The sequence below is a fragment of the Manis javanica genome, chromosome 12 (assembly GCF_040802235.1).
Source record: "Manis javanica isolate MJ-LG chromosome 12, MJ_LKY, whole genome shotgun sequence".
In the NCBI taxonomy this organism is placed as follows: Eukaryota; Metazoa; Chordata; class Mammalia; order Pholidota; family Manidae; genus Manis; species Manis javanica.
Genome location: NC_133167.1, coordinates 63,292,871 through 63,305,276, shown reverse-complemented (window position 1 = coordinate 63,305,276; position 12,406 = coordinate 63,292,871). Strand labels below are relative to the sequence as shown.

Below are 12,406 nucleotides of genomic sequence, written 5' to 3'. Positions count from 1 at the left end.
TGATAATTAAAATAAATATTAAAGAATTCATGACATATTTTTAAAAAACTGATGCTGCATAGTGATATTCCTAATCTCAGAAGACAAAACTAATAAACCCTTATGTACATTTACATTTACTATTTAGTGGCAACCAGAAACATCTATTTGTTTTAGCCAGGGACTTTTCTGCTTCTCTCACATCACACCAACAGCTTAGATTTATATATTTCTAACCCTACAGAATAACAAAGAATGCAAACTGAACTTTATGATATATTCAATGGTAAATATAGTTTTTATTTCAGTTTACCTATTCAATTATTATGATTAACTCTATGAAATAAATGTGCATCATAAATGACTCATTTCAAGAAAAAGTAAATAGGTCTTCTCTTATATGTCCAAGTCCACATGGCCTTCCTCAATAAAGGAATTTTTCTCCCTTGGTGCCAACAAACTTAATCTAATAGTTCTGCTTAGCTTTAATAGTTTTTATTAAAGGGAACGTGAAAGTGAAAGTCAACCCTTGCTAATGCTGCAAGAGTATGACAGGCTCCAAATCTAAACCTTAAGCTGACATACCACCAGGCCAGTTCCTGTGCAGGTTACCAGGACATCAAATACTCACAAATCAGATCCACCCTATGGTAGAAGCTATATAGTACAAGTCAGGGTACAGTTCCTGTCATCTTAATAAACCCAGAAACAGGTAGAAGAGAAAAAACATCTTTCCTCTTAATTCAAGCTTGTTCTCTATGTGTTAAAGGTATCCAATCTACTTCTTATTTAGAAATCATAATGACCTACTTTTAATGATCTATTTTCCAACTGTGCCTTAGAATGCAAAACAACTTATTTTTAAAACATGTAACTTAATGCTTTTTATTTTTTAACTTTACAACTCAAAAATTAATACCCAGTGGTAAGTAGGTGACCACTATTTATTTGTGCTCTAGGGTGACACTACTTACTCAATTTTGTTCTCTGCATGCAATACTAGCATTCTTTTTTTTTTACATAGTGAACAAGTTCTTACACAGTGAACAGTACAAGGGCAGTCATCATAGAAACTTTCAGTTTTGATCACACATTATGAACTATAAACAATCAGGTCAAATATGAATATTCGTTTGATTTTTATACTTGATTTATATGTGAATCCCACATTTCTCCCTTATTATTATTATTATTTTTTTTAAATAAAATGTTGAAGCGGTAGGTAGATGCAAGACAAAGGTAGAAAACATAGTTTAGTGCTGTAAGAGAGCAAATTTAGATGATCAGGTGTGTGCCTGTAGACTAAGTGTTAATCCAAGCTAGACAAGGGCAATAAAACATTCACGAATGCAGAAGATTTCTCTCAAAACAGGGGGGGTGAGGTTCTAAACCTCACCTCTGTTGATCCCCAATTTCTCACCTGATGGCCCCCCTGCGACTGTGCCTGTCTTAGGTTGTTCCTCCCTTGAGGAATCTTACCTGTCTCTGGCTAACCAGTCATCTTCCGGGGCCATACAGGGAAATGTAAAGTTGGTAAGTGAGAGAGAAGCAATATTGTTTGAAAAGGTTAGCTTTTTACTTCTTTGCAGATTCATGCCCCGTGGCTTTTATGCCCAGTATTTGTCTTGAGGTATCTTTACCACTTGGAAGAACTATGATACTTGGTAAATTCGATATGAGGCACAAATTCTATTTAAAGGTTGTAATTAGGAAGGAAGAAGAAAAGCTATAGTAGTAGCAGACGGAAGATAACATGGGAAGATTGATTATTTCTTTGACATATCTTCTTGTAGAGTAACTTAAGCATGTATAGGTTTTAAACTACTAATTAAATTGCGTACACACATTAACATAATAGGAATACAGTTACATAACCAAAGCAGACCTATAATTACCAGCCATCTCCAGTGAAACCAAGAAAACCAGTTAGGCACCCTAGACATTTGTGAAAACTTATCTATAATATGGTGGATATTGTCCAACTGAACTTGAACAGTCTGAGAGAAATCAGACAAATTAAAACAACCCATTCCTACTAGCATTCTTATAATGCATTCATTCTTCTCACCCAAAATAGTCTTTCAGAAGAAAAAGTGGTAATTCAAGATGTAAGAGTGTATGTTTTAGCATTATTAGGTTGTCACTCTCCCAAAATACTCCATGGTGGAGAACAAAGAAAAGTAATGTAAATTCATTAAGAAGATAAAGTTAGAAATCTAAAGCTGCTCAATAAATTTGATAAGCTGGGAAAAAGGAACAGGAAAGAGATTATGGAGGGGACAATCATTAGAAAGAATGAGTAAATACAAAAAAATGGAGAAGTAAAAGATTGGGAAAGGGATTTATATATGGAGGTTAGAAGAGAAGGTGTAGCATTCTGGAAAAGCTTACAAATGTTTATATAGTATTTAGACATTTATACCTCACTTTAGAAAAAAAATGTTTTAGAGAATCTGAGTATTTCCAAAGTACCAGAAAAACTTTAAAATCAACCAACCAACCAAAAACAAACACAAACCTTCCTCTAAAGCCTTTGAAAAAGTGAAGTTTTTGTCATAACACAAATAGCCAACTCCTAATTTAACTGCTTTATAAATTCAGATTTTATTAACAGGTTCTCATAAATAAGACACACATGTGAGAGCTCAGCATTAGAAAGAGTAATTTAAAATTTATCATTAAATGTGAAAATAGTATCCCTCCAGTTAAAGCTCTAAGTACAATATATAGTTAGACTATCTCATTATAATGAAAAGCTGGTTAGAAAATAATTGATAAATCTATATGGGACATGAAGCATAGGTCACGATGAACTCATAATCAAAACAGCAGAGGTGGGCCCACAAATACTTGTATCATTCTGTACCACAAAATCCCCTCTTCCCTTCTGTAGTCCTATTACATTTTCATCTGCTGCAGAGAATAGACTGAAGTCTACATATCTCAAAGAGCAGAAATAGTCAATAATTACAATAGAACAGAAGATAACTTAGAGAGAGAGAGAGAAGAATAAAACATTTTAGAATTTACTGTCCAAGGAGTTTAGGTTGCAACTGTTCTTGGCAGGGGCATAGACATTAATGCAAACTACATTCATGATGTAAAATAAATTTTTTTTCTGTTCCCTGTAATTAAATGCAGGGGTCTGAAGCATGTTGGTAGCATTCCAAAAATAAAATAGCACATATAGTGTGATAGTAGCTGCTATCAGCATGGGTTTCTCTGTTCTACCCGATCCTACCCCAGGAGATGACATCAGAGATACTACAGTCAATTAGTTCACTAACTAAATTTTAGCTATCAGTCAGCCTATTAAAAAAATTTTAAGTAATCCGACAAGCGGAAAGCAGAATAAACAACTGGATCAAAGAAAGGGAATTTTACATCTGCCAGTAACTTCACTTTGAGGGGAAATCTATTATTTCTTTGAAATGGTTTGAACTAAAAATATGAACTGTAAAAATAATGAATTGATTACAATGTCAGAATTTGCTAACAAGTACAAAGTTATATATTATAAAAATATAACAGCAACATTTTTGTAAGTTATTATCAGTATTACTGATCATTAGGCTCTTCTATATTTGCCAATGTATATGTTTTAATTGAAACATTAAATAATCAACCATTCAACAGCTGAAAAGTTAAGCCAAAGAAACAAGTTTGTTATTAATTTATAATTATTTCAATTTATTATAAATGGACACAATATAGAATTTTACATTTCATCTTGAAAATGAAGCACTTTTTACAAAAAGATTTTAACAGAGTAGTCTTAAGCATTTAAACAGAGTAGTCTTTAGACCATAGAGGTCTAGCCAGGAATCACTCCTCCACTATAGGGACACTGTGTTTGTCAGCATCTCAATGTCTGTAAGTTGCCACAAGGTAAAGGAATGGTATTTTAATAAACTTAACATAAAATTGCAACTTTTATACCTCTTTTATTTTTTGTTTAAAGTTTTTAATTCATTTTTTCTCTCTTAAGTTTTGACTTTTTTAGTAAGAAAGAGACTTAAAACACAATACTCCACAACCTCTGGTAACAAATGAAAAATCCAGCATATGCTTCACATACCTTTTTGAGATGTCCTAGTCTAAGTTTGAAAATTTCTTCCTGTTCATGATATTCTGCCAAAGTCAACCTGTCAAATGAAATTGTAATTCTAGATATTAAGATTAATATTTATTATTTCTTACTAACAACCAGCAAAATTAGATTAAAATTAGTCAAATGGAAATACTAAAATGTTGACAAATTTCAGCCCAAAATATATAAGCCAAAAATCATTTCAGATATTCTTTAGAATATATCTAATACTTTTAGATGGAACAATGAACTAACTCATAAACTCAACTATTTAATGAGGCCCTGTTCTAGAATTTAGATTCTAAGGATACAATGAAAATGAGAGTTTCTCCATACATTTCAGTTTGAATTTACACTCTACAGTGGGAATATGAAGGAAGAAAAGGAATAATTTAATAAAGAAACATGAAAGTATGAAGAAAACAAAACAGGGTGGTATGACATGACTGGCTGTCTTACACTAATTTGCACTGGGTATTATAGAGGTGGCCTTGATCTAAATATCAAAAAGGCATCCACAAGAGGACCTGCAGGAGTATGTTGCAGACACAGGTTATAACAAGTACAAAGACACTAAGATGTACACAGGCTGGCATGTAAGAAGAGAAAAAAATGTAAACATCAGGACATAGTTAAAAGCTGTGAGCAGCAGGAGAGGCAAGCAGCAGCCAGACTTGCATTATCAAGTGAGAACTTCATTTTACTATATCCTGGGAAATCACTGCAAAGGGAGTCAGTCCAGTTTGGACACTGGTTTTAAAATAAAGAAAAAAAACTAAGACATTTTTCACTTCTCTTTCATTTGTTAGTAAGTAAATTAGATAAAAGGAATGCTAAACTGCAGCCAAAGCACTAAATTTTAATATAAACAGACATAAGACTTAAAATCTTGAAAGTACTTTATGGTTATTTTATTATTAATTTCAAATATTAGGTAACTTTGAAAAACAACTAGTTTAATAAATGGAGAGCCATAATGAGACATATACACATCATAACACTTCCTATGAAAAAATGATTCTGTATTCTGAGAAAGAGAAAGAGAAAAAAAAAAAACACTCCACAACAAAACAACATCAGTTTCATACTATAACTATTGAAAGAACTGCTTTTATCTATCATTATCCAAGCCCTTATTTGCTTAATTGTGTGTTCTGCGGGCATATGGTTAACCTCTGAACCCAGGTATGACTTATTTACAATTGGTTCAGGTCCCTCAGCAACATTCAGTATAAATGTTATTTCCCTTTAGCTACAGACTAATTAAATTTACTAATTCTAAAGAAAGGGTATTAAAAGGAAACAAACAAAAACCTCCAAGAAATTCAGTTAGGTTTCTACTAGAAATATCTTAATAATGAAAAAATAGGCCTTTACAATGAAATCTCTCTACCTAGTCTTAGGTTAACACAACAGCTGGATTTTATTGTGAATATAGCAACAGCAGATAGTTGCAGCAGTTGCTTAAAGTTAATTTAGAGAATTAAGTGTTGCAGTGTCAATGTAGATGGAATGAAAGTGGGTGAAGGGCAAAGGTGATATTAAAAGAAAATAAGGTTTGGAAACTAAAATTGATAGTATCTCAACTAACCCAGTAAAGCAAAGCTGTAGGAATTTTGGCAAACAGTTTCTGGATAGGCATATGTATGCCACTGATGGAAATTTAATTACCTACATAACAATATTATAATTTCTTATTTTTAAAGTATGTTTTTCGGCCCACTTGGTAGACCAGACCATAGGATGGACTCAGAACTAATTTTTTAAAAATATGTAATTCTATACAGGAATAATACACAATTCTATACTTTGCCTTTTACTGAATTATAAAATTTAGTAATCATAAACTAAAATTAGTACGACTTGAGTTTCTGAAAATTTCTGAAACTGTATTCTACTAAGAAATTTGGTTATTGTGTAAAACTGCAAAACTCCTATACATGCAGATGGCTGGGAACTTCTGCAATCTGGAAGGAAGGACATTTTATTATCTTGAATTGGTAGTTTTCAATAGCTACTATTCTTCTGAGTTAATAAATTAATGTCAATTAGCTCCATGATGATTTATTTACTTTGTTGAATATTCTTTAATTTTACTGCATAATGTAATGCTTATTTGCTATTTAATAGTATTTAATTCCAGTTGTATTTGTGTTGTGGTTCAAATATAAATCATCCATATCCCAGTAGCTAAACTGAATGCACACAAATCCTCCCTCCCAGATTTACTTACACAGTGATACTTCACTTATTTCAAAAGCTTTGACTTCAGAGCACTGTTTCATCTGTCTAATCCTGGTATTAAACACACAATTCCAATTAAAGATTAATGGTAACTTTCAGCAGCAGCAGAATTTTGCTATTTACTTACTGCATTTTGATTACTACAACTATGATTAAGCTTCAAATAAACAATTATATATATTTACTAATTTCTCTTGGCTTGATTTTTAATAATTCATAAGCAAAGTATACAGATAGTACTAAATACTGGGCTATTGACTTTCAAGGGTGTTAGGCTGGAGGAAGGAAAAACAAGGACATGCAAACAGAACAGAGAGATACCATAAAAGGAGAACAGACAAGACTCTAAGGTCCGTGCTTTATATGGAAAGGGGATAGCTTACCCACTCCTCCCTCTCCTAATCCCTTATAAGCCCCCACCTACCTGAGGGGTGTGACTTCCCCAGCCTGTGTTTCAGACCAAGGAACATAACCCGGGAATTGCGCTCAAATAAACTGCCTGGCCCTTTGTGGCCTCTCATCGCCTGCTTATTTCGGTCAGAATTTATCTTACATTCTAGAATTTATCTTACATTGGGTAGTAACTCTTAGATTTTTTGATCATGAATATGAAAAAATAATCTAAAGAAATTTATAACACTCCAGAAAATTTCACATTTACATAATTTAAGGGTTCACAGATTTCAGTTTAAGATTTCCTATTCCAGGGTTTTATCTCACCAAAAAGAATGCAAACCCCAAAACAGCAAAAGAAATATCTTTTACATTTCTCTGCATTTTCCTATCAGGAAGTGCCTGACATATTATTAGCTTTTTAGTTATCTCTGTTATCTATTTCCATTAATAAAGAATATTTTTAGATAAAATATAAAATGTCTTTATATAAAATGATCTGGGACAATCTTCTTTAAAGAAGCAGGATTTTATTAATAGAATGAAAAGAGCTAAGCTAGGATAATATTAATTTTAATGACTTTTAATTGCCACATCAGTTATTTTTATGATGTTTTTAAGATGTTTAAAAAACACTCACTCTCTTAAGAAAATGAGTTGGTTAAGTTACTTGGTAAGTCTTTTATTCACAGAGAGTGTGAAGATAAAGTCCAGTCCCTTCCCATATGAATCATATGTGACTTCATAGACTGAATTACTAATACTTAATTATGTACAAATATACATTCATGTATATTTATTTTGAAGCATGTCAAAGCTCCTACATAAAGCTGATCAATAGGCTTATATAAAACTTAAAAAGCAAAGAAATTCAAACTTCAAACGTAAGGCTTAACTCTTAATAATGTCCCATAGTGAATCTGAAAGAATAACAATTTTATTTTTAATTCAAAGAACCGTTTTACAAGAATTTAATAGAAATGTGGATGACTGTAGCAGCAGTGACTACCAAAAATAACATAAAACAAGGAATACTTATTTCAAGCAAGTTTGATATTAAATTCTTTGAAGATATTCTGCTTAAGCAGGAAACAAACCTAGTATCTTAAAAAGTTAAGGAATATAAACTATGGTAAACAGACTGTTAGAGGCACTTAAGGGAAAAAAAAAAAAAGCAAGCCCATTTATTCATACACCTTAACAAGTTTTTATTGAACATTTAACTATGAGCCATGCACTGAGGAATATGTTTTTTAAATAAGGGAGGGAGGGAGATGAGACTAATCTGCCTTTAAAGAGCCCCTCAAAAAGCCAGGAACAGAACAGAACTTCCTCAACATAATATAGGCCATTTATAAAAAACCCACAATTAACAACATACTCAATGGTGATAGACTAAAAGTTTTCCCCTTAAGATCAGGAACAAGGCAAGGATGCTTTCAGCAATGCTATTCAATATTATACTGGAAGTTCTACAAGAGCAGTTAAATAAGAAAAAAATAAAATGCATCAAAATTGGAAAGGAAGAAGTGAAACTACCTCTATTTGTAGGTAACGTAACTCTTCTGCAGAAAATCTCAAAGAATGAACAAGAAAAATCTATAAGACCTAATAAACTCAGCAAAGTTGTAGGGTACAAGTGATCAACACACAAAAATCAGTTGTGTTTCTATCCACTAGCAACAAACAATCTGAAAAGGGTATTAAGAATACTATTCCATTTGTAACAGAACTGAAAAGAATAAAATAAATGAAATAATAATAATTTTAACCCAGGAAGTGACTTGTACATGAAAAACTACAAAACACTGCTAAAGACATTAAAGAATACTAATTAAATGAAAAGACTTCTAGGTTCACATATTATTAGACTTAATATTGCTAAGAGGCCAATCCCTACCAAAGTGATCCATAGATTCAATATAACTCCTGATCAAAATACAAATGGCCCATTTTGTTAAATGGAAAAGCTGATTTTCAAATTTGTATGAAATTGCAAGGGTCCTCAAATAGATATAAGAATATTGAAAAGAAAACAAAACAAAGCAGACTCACATTCCTCTTTCAAAACTTACTACAAAGTCATTGCAGGTGTGGTACTGTCGTTAAGGATAGACATATAAACTAATGGACTAGAACTGAGTACAGAAATAAATCCAAATGTCTGTGGCTAACTGATTTTTGACAAGGGTGCCAGGGCCACTTAAGGGGGAAAGAACAGTCTCTTTAACAAATGGTACTAGGACAACTGGACAATCACATACAAAACAAAGAGGCTGGAACCCGACCTCTATATAAAATATAAACTGAAACTATCAGTGACCTAAATTTAAGAACTAAAATTATAAAACTATCAAAACTATCAGAAGATAGCACAAGAGTAAATCTTCATGACTATGGATTTGCCAAGAGATGGACACCAAAAGCACAAGCAACAAAAGAATAAACTACATAAAAATTAAAAACATTTATACATCAAAGGACATTATCTAGCAAGTAAAAGCTTACAGAATGGAAGAAAATACCTACATAGCATATATCTGATAAGGTTCTAGTATCCAGAATACATAAAAAACTCTTGTAACTCAACAACTTAAAAGATAAATAGCCTGATTAAAAGCTTAGCAGACTTGAATATCTATAAAAGACCAACAAGCACAATAAAGGATGTTTAACATTAATAGCCATTTGGGAAATGCAAATTAAAACCACATTGAGATGCTACTTGTTATCTACTATGATTATGATCAAAAAATGGAAAATAAAAAAACCCTTATTTATTGCTGGTGGTAATGTAAAATGGTGCAGATATGAAAAATTGTTTAGCAGTTCTTTAACAAGTTAAACAGAATTACCACATTACCTAGCAATTTTACTCTTAGTTATATAACTCAAAAGAAATGAAAATATAAGTCCACACAGAAACTTGTACATAAATGTTTATAGCAGCATTACTCATAACAGCCAAAAGGCAGAAATAATCTAAATGTTCATCAACAGATGAATGAATAACCTGCATAGACATACAATGGAGTATTACTCAGATATTGTAAAAAATGAAGTACTGATAGATGCTACAACTTGGATGCCCTTGAAAATATGCCAGGGTCAGACATAAAAGGGCACATACTAAATGATTCCTTTTTTGAACTAGCCAGGAGGCAAACACATCAAGAAAGATTATTTGTTACCAGGGGATGAGGGGAGGGAGAAATGGGGATTACTTAATGGGTGCAAGTGTTCTGGATTAAAAAATAGTTTTGAAACTACAGGGAGGTTGCATAACACTGTGGATGCAATAAATGCCACTGACTTAAATGCTTTAAATGGTTAAAAACTGTATGTTATGTGAATTTCACATCAATTAAAAAAATTATCATTGGGGAAAAGAAATGGGTATGTGTGGGAAGGATGAAATTAGTTTGTCTCTGAAAGGCCCAAATGTTAATACATTAACATTGAATTGAGAACTAAGGATTTATTATCACCAAGTACTACTGTGATAGGCAGAAGAATGCCTCCCAAAGACGTCCACATTCTAATCCCTGGGACATGTGTATGTTAAGTTACATAGCAGAGAATTAAGGTAGCTAACCAGCTGAACTTAAATTAAGGAGTTATTCTGGATTACCTTTGTGGGCCCAATGCAATTATAAGAGTTGTTAAATGCAGAAGAGAAGGGCAGATGTGTTATAATCAGAGTAATGTTACATAACAAAGATTCAACTGGCTACTGCTGGCTTGCAGATAGAAAAGGGTCATGAGCCAAGGTGTGGGGTCAGCTTCTGGAAGCTGGAAAAGACAAGAAAACAGTCTTCTTCAGAACCACCAGGGGTAAGAGCCCTAATGACACCTTGGTTTTAGCCAAATGAAACCCATTTTGGATTTGTGATCTCCAAAACTGAAGGATAATAAATTTGTATTAAGTCACTAAGTTTGCGGTAACTTGTCCCAGCAGCAACAGGAAACTCCTTCGGATCTTGGGACCTGAAAGTGTACCTGTGGGGTAGGTGGTTTTGGGACTGTGCAGTGGGCGAGAGACTATGAGAATTTTTAGGAGCATGACCTTAAAAAAGCTTAGACCTCCTTGAACAGATTATTAGCAGAAACACAGGCATGTTAACAACTCTGCGAGTAAGGACTCCAGGAATTTCAGAGCACAGCATAGAAAACATCTATCGCCTTGAGGAACAATGTTGTCAGGACTACGGAGGCGCAGTGGTGAGGATTCAGAAGGAAATAAGGAACATGCTACTGGAAACTGCAGGAATGAAGATCTTTGTTATTGTGGGAAGAAAGCTTAGCAGAACTTCACCCTATAATTATACACAAAGTCATACTTCCATGAAATGTACTTGAATATTTAGCTCAGGGGATTTCCAAAGTATTGAAGGTGTAGACTGGTTTCTTCTTGCTGTTTACATTAAAATGTGAGAAGAAACAGAAACAGAGACAGATGGTGCAGCTGGACAGTCTTCTCCTAGTACCCCAGAGAGGTCTGAGTACTCAATCACAGAAATGGTCTGTTAAAAGGTTAAGTGTGTGACTCATTGATGCCCTCAGCCTTTTCAGCAGAAGCCAAAATAGCAATGGGGTTATCTAAAAAAGAACTATGGAGGATTCTCTTGTCTAATGCAGTGAATCCTTGTGTCATACATGGGAGAACAGTAAGATTCTTGAGGACTTTATATCTGCAGAAACACTGCCAGCTTGGATTGAAAGGGCAGAGTACAAAATGAAAAGCTGTCAGATGCCCCAAATTCCATAAACAAGAAACAGGCTGACCAACACACACTGACCTTCATGAAAAAGAAACCTTCACTTAAAAGGCTGAAAGAACAAAATCTTTAGTCCAGGAGGCATAGCTACAGCGACAGAAAGTTATTAGACCTTGAGATCAAATGGAGTTAGCCTAGATGAATTTTGAAACTGCTTAGGATCAGTGACTCCTCTAATTTTTTTGTTTGAAAAAGAAAGTTTATAACTGTTATTCTGTGCCTCTCCCCACCATTGTGTTTTGGAAAGTGGCAACTTGTTTTTTGATGTTCACAGTTTCACAGACTAAAAGAGGTTTTGGCACAGAATAGATTTTACACAGTTTCATCATACCTGATTTAGATAATGAGATTTAGAATATTTGAGCTGATGATAATATTTAGGTGAGATTTTTGGATGCTGAGTATATGCTGTAATATGGACTGAGACTTTTGGGAATGTTGAGATAAGGTGAGTGTTATTTAACATGTGGGAAGGATGTAAATTTTGGGTCAGAAGAACTGGTCGGCAGAATAATGGCTTCCCAAAGATGTCACATCCTAATCCTCAGAAATTGCAAGTATGTTACCTTACATGGCAAAATATTAAATGTGATTAAGGTTACTAATTAGCTGACCTTAAAATAAGGTGATTGTCCTAGATAATGCAACTATGAGTACACAGAGCAAGAAAAAAATTTTTATCTGAAGGAAAAGTGGGAAAAGACATGTTAAGAAGTAACATTTGAGTTGGTTAAATAGAAACAGAAGAAGGAAGCCAGGATGAATAAACAGGGCATTCAGCCAGACACGATGACCAACAGCACAGCATGTAATATGCAAGCAGAGAGAAAAATGGATACATACTGTAGATTAGGGAGGTTAACTACTACAGAATGTTTTTAAGAGTTTTAATAACAGACTAATGCTAAATTTTGTCTACTGT

The 12,406-nt window shown here is 33.4% G+C and overlaps 1 protein-coding gene across 1 annotated transcript in view; it reads right to left on the bottom strand.

Moving 5' to 3' along the window:
• The window catches only part of TLK1 (tousled like kinase 1), a 192,191-nt gene that overhangs the window by 36,979 nt on the left and 142,806 nt on the right, over positions 1-12,406 (bottom strand). Inside the window, exon 12 of the mRNA XM_037022905.2 lies at positions 4,058-4,124. Within this exon, the coding sequence (XP_036878800.1) occupies positions 4,058-4,124 (67 nt within the window). The remainder of the gene's footprint in view (positions 1-4,057; positions 4,125-12,406) is intronic.